Source organism: Tachypleus tridentatus, chromosome 8, assembly GCF_004210375.1.
Source record: "Tachypleus tridentatus isolate NWPU-2018 chromosome 8, ASM421037v1, whole genome shotgun sequence".
Classification (NCBI taxonomy): Eukaryota; Metazoa; Arthropoda; class Merostomata; order Xiphosura; family Limulidae; genus Tachypleus; species Tachypleus tridentatus.
The window spans coordinates 40761946-40778815 of record NC_134832.1 but is presented as its reverse complement, the minus strand read 5'-3'; the positions used below and the strand labels follow the sequence as shown (position 1 = coordinate 40778815).

The following is a 16870-nucleotide window of genomic DNA, read 5'->3' as shown; positions in this document are numbered from 1 at the left end:
GGATGCGAACCCGCGACCCTCAGATTACGAGTCACATGCTTTAATATGCTTAGCCATGCCAGGCCCCCAAAATATAATTATCCTTGCTTTAGTTATATCTAATTATAGTATGGGCTACTTTAATAGCCTGGTGTGGTCTGTAAGCCATCTCTTTGGGACTACTGATGTAGGACTTACATCAAGAAACATTTATTGAATAATTTGACAACACACTCAAACAAATTAATATCATGGGCATTTTTATAATGATCATCTAGATTTACCTGTGATAGCAAACATTTACAATCAGGCCAACAATTATACAACAAATGGACTTTTAAAAGTATCATAGAGCAACTGAAAATAACAAATATATTTAAAACCTAAAACTATAAAGGTTCAAAGCTGACAAAATTAAGTTATCTAAACAAGACTCTTTACTGTTTTTTACTTTTTACTAATTATATGGAAGTTGTGGAATTACTATTCTCCAAATGTTACAATTCTTAATTTTCTTATGTTTTAGTACTGTAATTTTTATTAACACACTGTAAGTGATCCATAGTCAGGATATACAGTGTGTAGACCATGTGGTTTAATTTTCAGTTTTTTGCAAGTTAATCATTTAGTACTTTAAAATTATATCCTTATCTAAAATATGGATCAGCACACAGTTAAAAATCGAACTGAGTATTTTATGCTGTTTTTTTTTTCTCTTACCATAGAATCCTGACAGGAAATGGCTTATTTTTGATGGTCCTGTTGATGCAGTTTGGATTGAAAACATGAATACAGTTTTAGATGATAATAAAAAGCTATGCTTGATGAGTGGAGAAATAATACAGTTGTCTCCAACAACAAATCTAATTTTGAAACAATGGATTTGGAAGCTGCATCCCCTGCCACTGTAAGTTAAATATTTGTGATAAAAAACAAAACAACAACATAATTTTAAATTTCTTTAACTGATCATTGGGTCTTATGCATTAATATAGATAAAAATAGTATTTAGCTAGAGAAAACTTTTTGTACCAGGAACATTTTATAGTTTTGAAAAGTAAAATGTTATACAATCATAAACACTTGAGTCTAGAAACAGTAGTTACCCTCATATAAGTGTAAAACAAATTGCATAAATTAACTATGCATAAGATAAACATAAAATTTTATGTAAAAAAATAATGAATATGTATTATTAGTTCCAGTAATAAGCCAGAAGTAAATACAAACACAAGAAGAGTATCTTCCATCATTAAAGTGTGGTCAGAAACTTGTGATGCTTATTGATGAACGTCACATGTGAACATTAAATAATTAAGTTGCTATTAACACATTCTGTCTTTAAAAAAAAAATCAAATGTTTAATCCTATACTTGTTTATGAAGATAAATATAATTGAAATTTGTGGATAATACACTTGATTTAATTTATTTCCTGAGTAAGGAAGAACAAGGGATAATGTTAATAAACTATATGTAAGGATGGCTAAGCTACTCAACAGGCATAATACAAATATAAACTCTGAAAATTAACAGTGATAGAGAGTTTTACTTTAAAAAATGATTGCCTCTCACTTTTATTTGTTTCCATGTGGAACAAGGCAAGAAACCATTGTTAAGGTACTAAATCAGAAAATGACCAACCCTCCAATTTGTTCACTTTTCTTCTTGTTTTAGTTGAGATAAGTCTACAATTGCTTTATCATCAATGTGTCTAATGTCAAGGTAAACCTATATCCACTCTATGCATTTCTGGACAGTGAATGATGTCATTGCTTAATTATAATGACCAGTGGTAATTTTTCTAAAAATCATAATTCTAGTGTAAATAATGCTATAATTACCTTAAAGTTCTTTTTTGTACAGAAATCTAATGTTCCTTTAAAAAACTTAAAAATAAGGTGAAACAAAAATTAGTAGCCAATAACAGATGAACATTGAACAACAGTGTAAGATTAAATTTTAATACTGAAAGTCATGTAGGGATGATCTTTGTATCACTTATACATTTTTTGTGTGTGTATATGTATATATACCATTTTGAGGATTATTACCATGTAGTGTATTCATTATCCATTTAATTAACTAAATTCCACTCAAATTTATTTTGTAATAAGTTTTAAAATATATCTTTTATTTATCTTCATTTACAAACAGGAACTTTAAAATTGCCAATTAAAACTTTTGGTATTGATAACAATACATTTACTAACTTTAAACTTTTGGCATACAAAAACAAAACATTTACATACATCTATAGTTTTGAATTGAAAGACAATACTGTGAAATTGCAAAGTTTTGAAATTTAATTTCTTTTAATCAGTGTCAGCATATAATAATGAACCTTTTATTTTAAAAGACAACTTATATAACAGTATAGGTGGCAATTTTTACTTAGGTATCTTTGATAAAACACTAAAAAGTTATTCTTAACTTCAGGTATCACGATGTGGTATGATCTACATGGAGCCCACAGCATTAGGATGGAGACCATTACTACATTCCTGGCTGAAGACCCTCCCTGCTACTTTAGATACACCTACTTACAATGAGATGCTGATCTCTCTTTTTGAATATTATTGTCCCCCTCTTCTTGCTCTTGTATTTCGAAACCCTTCATGGGTTAGATAAATCTTGTTCTTTACTTTTTTATTCAATGTTAAAGTTTTTTTCTTCTTGCCTTTTTATCTTCAAGATTCTTTATGTTTTTTCAGGAAATGTTTCACCAATTATGTAAATATTAGTAAAGACGTCTATCAATAATATGTTGTTTTTTTTCAGGGTTTTCATAGGTCATAAAAATCTTTCAAAGTCATGGAATTTTGTAAACAATTTTTTCAGTATTTGGATATCTCAGCAAAATTCATTGTTTTTTCTTATAAGTAGATCCTGCAAAAGTCCAACCCTATTGCTCCTGTATCTCCCATTTTTAGTTGCAACATGCTATACCATTGTGTAAGAGGCTTTGAACTATATGCTACATTTACAAGCAAAAAATTGTTAGAATAAAATAAGCTGAAGACTCCTTTGGTGGAAATCTAAAATCATAAAATTGTTGATAGAAAAGAGAAAGTTAATGTTCAAAATTCTCCTAATTCCATCTTTACCACTTATTCTTTATCAATTATTGTTTAAAATTCATTAATGAAAAGAGAGAGAAATAATTTGAAAACCAAACCCAACAATGTACAAGGAGTGTCATAAACCTAACAACAGCTCATGAAATAGTCCAATAATTTCATTAGAGACAGCCTGTGAGTTTATACTTCATTAATTAATTCATTATTTTTACAATGATCAATTTAAGCTAAGATGTATTGAGTAGTATTTCCAAGCATACCATTTACTGACACTTATAGCTATTCCTCAATCATCAGGGTTTCCATCTTTGCCCATCGAAGCATTGGTCTGATTTGTTTTTGTTTACTCCTATCTTTTATACACCCCTCTCGACTGTTATATTCTCTACATTTGTCAGTGCACCCTCTAATCTTGTACTGTACATAAGTACTTCATTCAGATATCACTTTTCCTTTACAAAGCTTTTACATGTGAGTTTTTCTGCATAATTCCTGTGATAATTAATGTTCTTGGTTGTGACTTTTGCCTAGTATCTTTTTATGTAAATTATTTTTAATAAATTCAACTTAAAAACCAAAATTTGCAACATGCCATTTTCACAGGGGGGTCAGTTTCAGTTGAAGCTGTCTGTGATCTCATTCATTGTGAGATGGAAACATACATTCAGTCCAGTTACATCTCTTTAAAGATTCTGAAGCTACTTTTTTCATGATCCAGGACAGTTTGGAGAGAATTTGGACTCTTCTTTTTTTTTCTTCTGGTACCTTTGTTTACTAGGTTGGTTTCCCACAAGACCAATTCAGATCAGCTACCATCTGCTCCATTTCAGCAGTTTGTTATTCAGGTTTGGGAGCTTTCTGCAGTTACCTTTGAATCTAGTTCTTCTTTAATGGCTTAAAGAACTGAGAATGACTGCTTACTTTTCCTCCACCTGATGTTGCTGTTTATGCTGGGAGATTTACTCCTGTTACATAATGGGATAGATATACCTTGCCCTACTCATTTGTGTGAACAGCATGCTTTGCCTGACCACTGTCAGGTGGACGTACGTTTTGATTCCTGCTTACTATTGTCAGTTGAGCATATATTTTGATTCCACAGTCTAGATTCTCTTTTGGATATGTGGGGTTCCAGAATGGACCCTGTGATCACTTTAACCATATTGCAGTTTCTTTGATTCATTTGGTCCTCACTTTTGTTCTGATATATTTCCAAAACTATTTTTGTTAGAAGATTATTGGTGATCTCCTTATCAATTTAAGGAAAGAATTATAGATTTTGCTGACATCCACCTTGGTAAAATTGTCAGCTTCTGCTCTTTCTTTGTTTCTTTGGCTTGTGTGTTGTTAGGATTTATTGGGTAGAGATGCCTTAATTGGAGGGAGTTTGTCTCCCTGCTGTATCTCTTTGTCAGTTACATGAGGCTCCTTTTCTTTTTCTCTTGATGTTTGTGGATGTCACAGAGGTATTTAAATCACAAACTGATGTCATACATTTGCCTTGTATTCGTTGTTGATGTTGGCCTCTAAACTTTCTGTGGTTCCTTCTGGAAGTCATGAATTGACTGCTTGTTGTGTATCCCAACCTCCAGCTTCTGTTTCTTGCCCTGTGTATACTCAGATAAATTTTACTCTTAGTTCAATGCTCCTACACTCAGACAGACCATCACCAATGACATTAGTGACTGCTCTAAGTGGCTAGAATCTGTAGGGGTAAGGTTAACAACAGTTGAAGAACATCTGGAATTCCTTCACTACAGATCCATAGGTACTTCCAGTTCTGGTGTCAGTGTTCTTCATTCTGTTAACTTTTCCACCTCCCTTATCCTCCTACTCAGTGGTATTTCCACCCCCAACAGATCAGTGGAATGTTGATCTTCATTTCAAGGCTATCAGAGAGTTATTGGTCAAAGGGTCGATAGTTACAGTCAATCTTATTCTTCCAGGATTTTATTCTCATTTATTTGCTGTACAAAAAGAGACAGGAGATTAACAACTGATCATCTATCTTCCTTACCTCAATAATTTCTAATATTCTCCCAGTTTCACAATGGAGTCCTTTATCAATCTACATTTGCAATCTTTCCAATGTCTGTGAATGACCAATTTTGATGCTGCTAATGCATTTCTCCACATTCTCATAATGAAGTCCTCCTGCTACTGTCTACTTTTGTGCACAGGGGTCAGGTTTTGTAGTTTTAAAGGTCTATCCTTTGGCCTAGCATCTAAACCATATGTATTCTGCAGAATTGCATGAGGTTTTCTTGTCACCTTTATACATTAGGCCTGTGCACACTACATTATCTGGATGACTGGTCACTTCTGGCACCATCTTGTCATTTGACTGCACAACATGCCCTTATTCTCCTTTCAGAAACCACAGTGACTGGCTTTCTTAACAGAAATCTATTCTCTTGCTGAATTTGTTATGTTGTTCATCTTGGTGTCTTTTTTAACATGTTTTAAGTCAGGCTCAGCCAATTACCATCAGGCTCAAGGTTCTTACTTACATGAGTGGCCCTCTCTCTTTCGAGGATGTGAGAGTATCCCTCGAATCTTTTATTCCTTCAGGACAAGCACACGTAGAGTCTCTTCAGTGGTCACTACACAACCAATGAATCAGGAATTCCAGTCTTTCATTACGAGTTTCATCTTTTCACAGATGCCTTACTTCAGGGATGGAGTGCATATATCAAAAGTAAGGAAATCCAGAGTATGTTGATAGAATATGAATATTCCTTTCACATAAATAATTTAGAACTTTTTTGCTGTCCAACAGGTAGTAGTTAAAAGTCTAGATCTATTGCAGGGGAAAATTATCATGATTCATTCTACATTGGCCTCTTAACTTTCCTGTCATGGTGACAATTGTTCTCAGAATCTTTGTTTTATACTTTGGATATTTCTTTGCAGGGATAACTCTCATGTATCAGCCTTCTGTCTTGCCTTGTTCTAGTGGTGATAAATATTATAGTAGATCACCTGTCTTGATCAAATCAATTCTCCCAGTCAAATGGGATTTGACTGATTTCTGATGGATTTGCTCTTAGTTTTGCATCTCATTGAAACTCTCAACTGCAGGTATTTTTTGGTCCCTAGTACCTCATCTTTGGGCTTTATTGATAGATACATTCATTCCAGATTGGATGGGTTTGCACCTATATGCCTTGTTAGTTACCCAGAATTCTGGCTAAGATTTGATTCTCTGCTTTAGAGCTGTTGGTATTCCCAGATTGGCCAGCCCAGACATGGTTTCCTCTTCTACAGTATCTTCAAGAGAGTCCATCTCTACCTCTTTCTCTTTAGTTATATCTTTTGAGGCAATCTTGATTCAACATTTTGCTCTCAAGCTTGGAAGTTATATAGCTCTTCATATGACATAAGGGTTTAACATCTAAATTTGCCTTGTATGTGTCTCGCTCTATACACAGACCCACAGTAGTCATTTATCAGCAGAAATAGCACACTTATATCCAGTGGCATCTTACAAGGAGAATGACCCCCTTCACCAAACCTACCCACCATTCCTCATTTTTGACTCAGGTATAGATTCTTCTACTGCCATTTTATATAAGGCATCTTTATTGACTACTTTTTGTTATCCTAAACATCAGTAAATTTTTTACTTTCCAGTGCTATTTGGCATTCTCCAATTGTTTAGAGCCCTTCTTCCCAAATGGTCTTATAAATTACTCAACTAGGATGTTAGGGTAACATTATATGTTTTGTCTCGATGTCCATTTTAGCCTTTATCCTCATGTACCATATGTCATGATGGATATTTTTTGTTACTGATGTGGATGTTGTAGGTTTGGCTGTTTATCAATCCACTTCAGTCCTTCTATACTCTAATAGTTCCTTTCTTCTGAGGCATTATGTGGCTTGCACTAACTCCTTTCAAGATGATGGAACTCAACTATTTATTCAGTAGAATCCTCCAGTTTACCAAGATTTATCCCCAGTTTCTTTGGTAAGCTGGCTTTCCAAATAGACATACTACTTATTCTGGATTTCTTCTGTGATTCTTCTGAGAATCACATCTCATCAAATTCATCACCTTTCTATATATTTTTGGTCATTTCTTCTTCTGAGAGTTTTTGAAAACCATTATATAGAGGGATGAATATTTTTGTCCTTTTCTTGTCTCTTTACTTTTCAAAGTCACTTATCCATTTTTTCACTGTATCCCAATCTATAGTGAGTGTTGCCCAGATGGGTATACTTTTATCAATCCAATTCCATACTATCAACCAACTTCATCATAGTTACTACTGATTGCAATAGGCTCTGTAGAAATGAGGTGTTCCACAAAATCATATAGGTGCTCACCAAATAGTATTACCATATTATACTGGTCTACCGCACATGGGTTATCATTAGCAAAGCTAAAGGGAATCTTACCATCCCTACTGACCCCAAAGTTTCGTGCCCTAAGATATTTTGGGATCAGTCTGCTTTTAAAAAGTTAGGGAACGTGGTTCACCTATTGCACTATCTCCACAGTTAGGTATAGCCTATAATGATGATTACTCATTTATTATTCCACCATTCATATAGAAGCTAAATTCTTGGTGAAGAACATACCTGTTCTGTATGTTGTGTGGATCCCCCACTTGAGTAACACTTATCTTCATACAACACTGATCTGTGCAGAATCTTTCTGTATGGATAATGCCCTCACCAGCCCCTCCACCTTCTCAATGCTGGATTCCAGCCATAAGTTTCAATGGATAGTGAGTTTTGGAAGTTAAACATTTTCTTAAATTGAAATTGTATTTTCAGTAATATTTACCTCCACTGATGCTCTACCATCCTTCCTTCCCATTAAGAACAGGTGTTAGAGACTGAGATGGTATCAATTTGGAAAAAGTAATAAACTTACCTGAATGAGATGCTTATATATAGTACCAGGATAGAGGGTGCATTGACATTGTTGGAGAGTATATTGCTAAAAAAAATTGAGTGGGCTATAAAAAACTGGTACAAGTGTGAAAAAATCAGATTTGTACTTAAATTAGCAAAAATGGAAACCTTGATAGTCAATAAATAGGTATGACTGTCAGCAAAGGCAAGTATTATTGGAAATACATTTTCATTTTAGAAAAATGTTAACTTTTGCTTCCTATTAAAATATTTTGAGGGCAATATCCTGTTTTAAGAGACAAGCAGGACTGTTAATACAGTATCTATATAAATATAATAGTACTGTCTGTTGTATAATCATGCAACTACTTCTCAGGATGTAGATGGATCTTCACTAAAAGTGTGGTATGGAGGTTAATTAAGTCTATGCAGGGGTACATACAAATTTTCAGTTTTGTAATTTTTACTTCTGTTTGTTCCCTGTTGATGTATTTTCACGACATTTGACATAAAAGTTTGTTGGGTCCATGGTTAGATATATACAAATTTTCAGTTCTGCATTTTGTATTGGCATCTATTACCACTACTTCACCCCCTGCTGATGGATTTTCACCAAATCTGGGTTGAAGGTTTGTTGGATCCACACAGAATAATATGCAAACTCACACTTTCATATTTTGTGTTTTGCAGTTCTTAGAGTCGTTTTTTACAATTACGTATAAGAGAAGTAAATTTTCACATCTTAAGATAATCTTTTGTTAATCATGTATTTAGAAAACTTTTGTTCAGGGATCAGGTACTTCAGCTAGTTATAATACATATTAATAATATTATTCTTTCCTATATAAAATTAATAAAATTCTTAAACTCTTGGTTCATGATTTAACTTGTAAATGAAATTATTCAAAGCAATTGCTGTTTTCAGCAATGTACTGGTTTCAGCTGCAACAAAAATTTTGTTTTGCAAATATAAAAAATGCAGTTGTTTCAGAGATTATTTCATGATGCTGATCCTAAACATTGTGTTGAAATTTACTGATCATTTGAATTTTTAGAATTATGATAGATTTATTCAAAATATTTTATTATCATGAAAATAATTTTTTTAATTTTATTTATTCTCTGAAAATTGCATTTAAGAATGCTTAATCTGTAGTGTTTGATAAGTCTTTTTTCATGTTCACAGCATCAGCAACAGGAATAAGTTTCCCATGCAGCTTTCATAGAGATAAGTCACAGATCAGATCATTTAGCTTTTCTTGTGTGATCAGATGAGGCAGTTTAGATGGAGGTGCCACAGGAAAAGAATTACTATATGCAGAGAATAAGGATGATTCATTGTCTTTGTCATAAAATAGCTCTTCTGTTTTCTAATTTGCTGGTGGATTTGCCACTGGTAGACCAACCCCATGGTTTCATTTCAGTTGTAATATCTGGATATTTATTTTACAATAACTCTCCCATTTACATCCATGGTGCATTCCTAGAAAATATCATGTTAGGCGGATCAACATAAATTGGACGTTACTTTCCCATTGACATAGGTTTATAAAGGAAGGATGCATTCCTGGAGATTAAGTTTGGGTGTCCTAAACAGAAGTATTTTTTTAGTCTAGGAAGTTAAGTCAAAGCCAGACCACCCACACTTCCCTTGGTCAAAGTCATGAATTGTCTATCTTATCAGCCAGTATTGAGTGCTATTCTTTGTGATTATTTTTTTGCCAAAATTTCCACAAAATCCTTCACACAAGAGTGTTTTGTATTGATTTATGTATTTCTTATGGTGCAACTACTTGCTGTCATGATGTAGCATAGGCTTAACCATGAGACTTGAGTTTTCTGTTTTTAACACTGTTTTTCGACAAATATAACAGAAACTATTTGAGTAGATATTGCACTTTTAACTTTACTTGATTTTTCAAAAAGATATATAAGAATTTTGCTTACAGAACTATAACTTAAAATATTAAGTTATATGAAAAAATAAAGTTTTACACAATTTAGTCATATTGCAAGTTAAAAGATCAGACATTTTTTTTTCACTGTGCAAAGAGTGAGGCAAAGTGACCAACTGACTGAGTGAGATGCAAATGAGAGAGAGGTGTCTGACTTTGGCCCTTTTTATGCTCAATCAAAGAACTTTTAACTTCTGAAATTTCAAGTAAACTTAGCATGTGAAGATTTTATGATTTCTGGTTGGAGCAGGTGACATTGGCAATGAAACAAAATATCGAGAATAAATACCATATATGAACAATATATATGACATTTTCACCAATACAATACAGTCATTGTTTGAATTTATAAAAAATGCATACCTTTTACCCATTAAATTGTCTAAATGAGTTTAGTTTCAGAGCATAAATCTATTTTACTGAATTAATTGCATGGTATTTCACATTGTGCTGATACAATTTTGAGGTACTACAGTAACTCAGATTCTAGAGGTGAGGAACAAATTCTAAACACATTTTTTTTTAAATCAGCACCATGAAATTACTTTGAATCACTTGAGTTTTATCCATTAGCAAATGTTTTGTTGTCCAGTATTGTGTAAACATGGGTTTGTGTAAAAGTATAAGAAAATGTATACATTGAAAACCATGTTAAAATATAAAAGTTTTGTAGATCCACAAGCTTTCAAGTTCTTTGTTAGCTGGAATTGCATTAGTAAAGTGAGAAATGTTTAAAAATAATGGAATGCAGTTGTGTGAAAGACCATGAAATACACAACATAGTTCATGGGTGCAGCAATATGAGAGTGGTCTCAGTAACAATATGAGTGTGAACCTTACTTTGATATTAAGGTTAGTGGCATATCACTATAAATGTTCACCACCCTGTCAGATACAACTTAACATATGTTTTCCTATTAGGAAGTTGAAATAATATGTTCAAGAAATATTATTTGGTTTTAGTTACATGTTATAAGAATTTGGGAGAAGAACACAACACTTTACCTCTTGTTATTAAACTGAAGTTTGGAAAAGTTGAAGTATACTCTAAATAAATGATCAATATGTACTTGTATAAGTGTTTTTTATCACTCAAATGTTCATTGTTATTGTTACAATGTTTTATACAGCTGTTACTGCATTTTTCTATAATATATACTAAAATACTAGTTGTTTACTTTTTTGGAGCTCATTTTATTTTAAAAACCACTACATTAGGTCCTGGAAAACCCTGGAATTTGTTCCTTAATTAATAGAAACTCTTGACCAAGAAAGATGCTATAGTTTGACTCTTCATGAATAAGAAATACAATAAGTATTGCTTTAATTTTGTTAAGATTCTTCATCATTGAGACTATTGTTACTTTTAAGAATTAAATACATCTAAAGCCTTTGGAAGGCTTCATAAATGAGATATATCTTTTACTTGAAACTTTTCATCAAGGAAAAATTATCTTAAAACTCTTCATCAATAAGATATTTGTATTTTGCAGTTCTTATTAATGAGATATTGCTTTTTAAAATTTCTCATCGGTTATAAAATGTTTTGAAAACAAACACTCCTCATCAGTAGGAAAATGAAGAATTAAATGGGTAACAGTAATTTTATTCATCAGCTATCATCTGCAGGTATAAGAAATTTGTCTTTGATTTTTTTACAGGAAATAGAAATTGCTTTTCTAAGATAAGATGAATTTCACTTATTGCATATTTCTATAAGTAAAATAACTCTTGCTCTTAGAATCCCTCATAAGTAAAATAAATAGATATTTTCATATTTTAATGCATAAATTGAATTTTGATTCTTGTAAAACAATTCTTTAACTTGGATGATGGGTAGAAGGTTCCACTGATTGTTTGCCTTTCTTCCGGCCAGTAGTTGAAAATTAGGAACAGTGGCAAATAGCCTTAGTATCTTAGGCATAAGTACAAAATTCTAATACAAGTAAACTTTGATCATTATAATTTTTAATAAGGAAAACTAGTTGTGATCATTAAATCGTTTTTACGTATGAAGTAAATGTTATTTTTTCATAATTTTTATAAGTACTGTAATGGTTTACTGAAATTTTTATGGTTAAATTAATGTTACATTTAGAAATCTTCATGTGGTTACTTGTACAATATCTTGTCTTCAAGACGACTCAGAATTTTTGCACTAGTAGGTACATTATTGAAAAACGTATAAAGTACTATTTTAGTTTTCATATTTTTATCTACATTTGGTATAGAAAACAATGGTTCCTATAGTGTTGTTTTTGATCATATTGATGTGATCATACAGTGAATACTAGTCAGTTGTATTGAATATGCATAAGTACTTTATTACTTTTATTTTTTGTTGTTGATATTGTATGTAGTCAATGCTTTCAACTTTCATTAGATATATTTTTAAGACATTAGTAATAGTGTGATGTTATTTTGAGTGACTGTTGAATATGCAGTGAAGATTTTAGAAGGGATCACATTAATTATTTTGACATGTATTTAACTATTAACTTTTACTTTAGTTTTCATTTAATATTTTAGCAATGTGGATTTTCATATTGGATATAATGATATGAATTTAATTACTATAACGTTTCCTATTGAAAGTGCAATCAGAATATAAAATGAAGAATTTTGTGGATATGTTAAAATGGCATCCAATCAACTTGTATTAAAATTCATTAAGCATATAAAAATATTTTACTATTAGATGCAATCATTTTATATTAATAATTTGCACTGTATATAACATCAAGAACTTGTTGCTAGTATTGATGCCATGCTTATGTCATCTAATGAGGTCATATTAACAATCTATTAATATAATGTGCAGTCAAGATTTTAATGTTAACACTAATGTTAGTTTTCTAATATATATGCTTGTCTTAATTTTTCCTGTAAATGCAAGAATTTATTTTTGACTAAAAGAATACAGTTGAATACAATGAAGTGGATTTAGATTCTATCATTACCTATATTAACAGGAGTTGTCCCCTACTACAGAAGCCAACCGAGTCATGTCTTTAATGAACCTTATGGATTGCTTGTTAGACGACATAAAACATGAGAAAGTAGTGAGAGACATCTCTGAAGATACTGTATGTATGTGGCTAGAGGTTGGTTACTTCCTTTTATTCATAATAATTATCTAGTAATGTTAGAAGTAGCCTACTTGCTAAACCTAAACAAGGCTAAACCTTTGGCCTCAGTTTGTGAATAAGTAATCTCATTTGTTTAGAGGCTTTGTTCATCAATGTTTCTTGATAAATGCTTAAAAACATTTAAATGGATGGTTTTGTCACATTCACATACAAAATGACTTTTATTATTATTAATCAGTGTTCAGAAATGAAAGTTTATGACTTTGCTGATGTTCCATGATGAACTTTATACTTCTATGTCTACTATCAAATAATGAAGAAACTGGAAAATTGAAAAGATGTTTTAAAGATAATAAATGTAATGTCTATGTACCTATGATAATAGGGGGGTTTAAACTGTTTGGGGCAATTTTTTAACCATTGTTTTTCTTAATAATAAAAATGCATTGGACCAAGAGAGTGTAGTATTGAATACATAACAATATCATTGATTTGTTTGTAAAACTTGCCATTGTGAGTTCTTAGCAGCAAAGTTCATCAATTTCAGAAAAACTGACTTGAAAATAGTGACATTACAATTAACATTGAAAACCAAATCATAACTTAGCTGTATAATTTCTTCAAAGATATTTTTGTATACAGAAATTTAATATCAAAGCTGGAATAATGAAAATTACTGTCAAACTCCTACTGTTGCATTTCATTAGAAAATTCAAAACTTCTTTCTAAATGGTATTCATTACACTTCAGTAATTCAGCCAAAACACCAGCTAAAGCATGGATAAAAGTTCAATATTAAATACTGTAGATCTCAAAGGACACCTTTCATTATTAATTTCAAGTATACCATTAACAGCTCTTGGAGGACTACATGTTAAAATACTGTTTTTCATCAAGAATATTATCCTTCTTCAGTTTCAGTAAGTATTTTTGCAATTTAACACTCCTTCTATCAGTAGGGTCATGTTATAACACAAACTTAGTTGAATCACATAAAAAGTCTTCACCTTTCTTTAAATATTAATCTTTATCAAAAATTATGATACTGTTTCCTTTGTCAGATTGGGAATTATTAGGTTGTCTAGAAAAAAAATGTTTTTGATCTCTGACTTTTGGAAAAGTATAAACCAGTGTTGTAAAACATGCTTTAATCAAAGTAAGCATCATTTGCTTCAACACACTTTTGCCAACGTGTAATGATTTGTTGTTTATGCCCCTGCTGAAGAAATCAGAGCTTCTATGGTCAGTGAATTCCCTGACAGCTTCTTCTGCAGCTGCCTGGTTTTGAAAGTGTTTATTGTTCAAAAAATTGCTTGATAAAGGAAAATCTGAATGGTCTGGGAAATAAGGTGGATGAGGCAGAACTTTGATTCCCAATTCATTCAATTTTTGTAACATCATCCTTGACAGGTCTCATAATGCTGATTTTGTTGATCTTCAGTCAGCTCATGTGGAACTCACTTATCTAACATTTTCTCTTTCCAATTCCACATGGGTGGTTGGCAATGCTTGACTTACTTGTGCCTAGCTTTTCTGCAAGCTCACATACTATTGTGTGAGGGTCTGCCTCAACTGCTTCCCTTAATGTGTTTTCATCTAAGGATTTCTTTCTTCTGTGATATTTGTGGTCTTCAAGACTTTCATCTCTATGTTGAAACATTTGGAATCAAATAAAAGCCCTTCTTGTCCATGCTGCCTTGGGGATTGAAAAACTTACCCTGACTAGAGTTGAAACAGCAGACAAGTAAGACATCTTGTAAGCGACAACACCAACAATATGTTACTCAATATTTAGCTTCTAAATGTCATCATGAGAATTCCGACATTTATTTCTGGACAACCTAATAACTTTCATTTTTTGGCTCTTTAATTAGTAATGATAATGGTCACATCCTGTATGAAGAGTATTAATTATGAAGGCTCAACAGGTAGGCTGCTTTTTGTCTTTTAAAATTAGTCATATATTTAGAATTGTTACTTGCTAACATTTTGCAATAATATTTTGTTCTTTAGTATAAAACTTATAAAGTGCTTTAAATACTTTTGAGCATTATGATTGACCTAACTTTTATAGCATCTGTGATACAACATTTTCCTTTTTAGCAATCAATAGCTACAGAAAGTTTAGGATCACTTCAAGAAGATTTAAAAAAAAAAAAGCAAAAAACTTTAGCATGAGCTCTTGCCTCTTTTTTAGCTGAATTTATTTGTATATAATAGTTAATAATCAAAGAATATTATCACTTTTAAAAGTTTCCAAAACATTTAAATGAATTCAGTAGTAACTGTCATAGTTTCATGTCATTGTTAGTAACCATGGAACTAAAGAGCTTTTCCAAAGAAGTTTATCAAAACATTTTAAATTAATTAAACAATCTTCATCTAAAACATATGCCTGTGTGTTGGATGATCAATAACAATAGAAACCGTGAAGTTTTTTCAAGAGGTTTACTAGAGCATTTTTGATAAATTGAGAACCAATCATTACATTATAAGCATATTTCTTACACCTGTAAGGGTGAGCAACAACAGAAACTGAAAAATGACTTTAGAATACCTTGAAAAAATTACCTATTTAGGAGTTATATCTTAAATCATTATGAAGTAATACCTTTTAAGTTCACAAACAACATTCATGACAACGTTTTTATTTTTTCAACAGTGTTTTTTTCAATTTTCTGCTGTATGGTCATTGGGTGGAACTCTTAATGAAATTGGAAAGAAATCATTCAACATGATCTTTCGTGCATTAATGGAGGTTAGGTATTTGTACAGTTGGTTTAATTATTACAAAGTTTTAATTGTATTTTTTATACCTATCAGATTAGTAGAATATCACATTAGCTGTTTCTTCTTTTTATACTCAGCTATATACTCAAAATAATAAATCATTTGATATAGATGTTAATAGAAGGATTGAATTTTTTCATCAGTTTTCCTGTAACTAATACAGCAGAAATGATTTTAGACTTTTCTAGCTTCAAAACACTTTTAATGTTAATCTTATTAATATAACTCAATAATATTTAATTTAGGGACAGCAATGTAGATATGTGTGCATGTTTTATTTATCATCTGTAATTAGATAATAATGATATTTATTTTCCAAAAAACGTAATGATTTTTTCAGGCAAGCATTTTTGTTTCCTTATCTTCTAAATGTTGAACAATATGGCTTCTATAGCCTTGTTGTTTCATATATAAACATAATATGGGAATGTTTTTGAATTATTAATATAAAATAAAATGTAGGTACTAGTAATATGAGAGTAAAGTAAAATGTAAGACTTATATGGCCCTCAAATAACTTGTCCTGGTGTAACCAGATGGTTAGGGATCTGTTTTTGTAATCTGAAGATCTCGGGTTCGCCCCCATCACACCAAACATGCTCACTCTTTCAATTATGGGGTCATTATAATGTAATAGTCAATATCATTATTCTTTGGTAAAAGAGTAGCTCAAGAGTTAGTAGTGGGTAATGATGACGAGCACCTTTTCTCTGCTCTTTCACTGCTAAATTATAGACTACTAGTGAAGATAACTCTTGTGTACCTTTGCACATAATTCAAATCCAGCCAAACCAAACTCAAATAATATTTTTTTAACTTTCTAATTCCAATAAGGTACCTTACTTCTCCTCCCAAATTTTGATATTCTCATTCAGTACTGCCTTCTGGAGGTCAATTCTATGTAGCTGGGTTTTGGATTTAGATCCAAAACAATCAACATAAGTCCTCACATATATATTACAGGTACCTCTATTTTCTCATACAATTACAATCTTGATCCTCTTTGTGTTGTGGGTCATGATAGAGGTACTTGCAGATTAATCCTCATCTTATCCCTGAATTTATGTTGATTCCCAGTGGCCAAGTTTTGAATGCAGTTGATTTGCCACATATAG

At 31.7% G+C, this 16870-nt stretch overlaps 1 protein-coding gene across 1 annotated transcript in view; it reads left to right on the top strand.

Moving 5' to 3' along the window:
- The window catches only part of LOC143222234 (dynein axonemal heavy chain 7-like), a 243208-nt gene that overhangs the window by 47504 nt on the left and 178834 nt on the right, over window positions 1–16870 (top strand). The window contains 5 exon segments of the mRNA XM_076448457.1: window positions 705–843; window positions 846–886; window positions 2418–2600; window positions 12849–12980; window positions 15628–15723. Of these exon segments, the coding sequence (XP_076304572.1) occupies window positions 705–843; window positions 846–886; window positions 2418–2600; window positions 12849–12980; window positions 15628–15723 (591 nt within the window).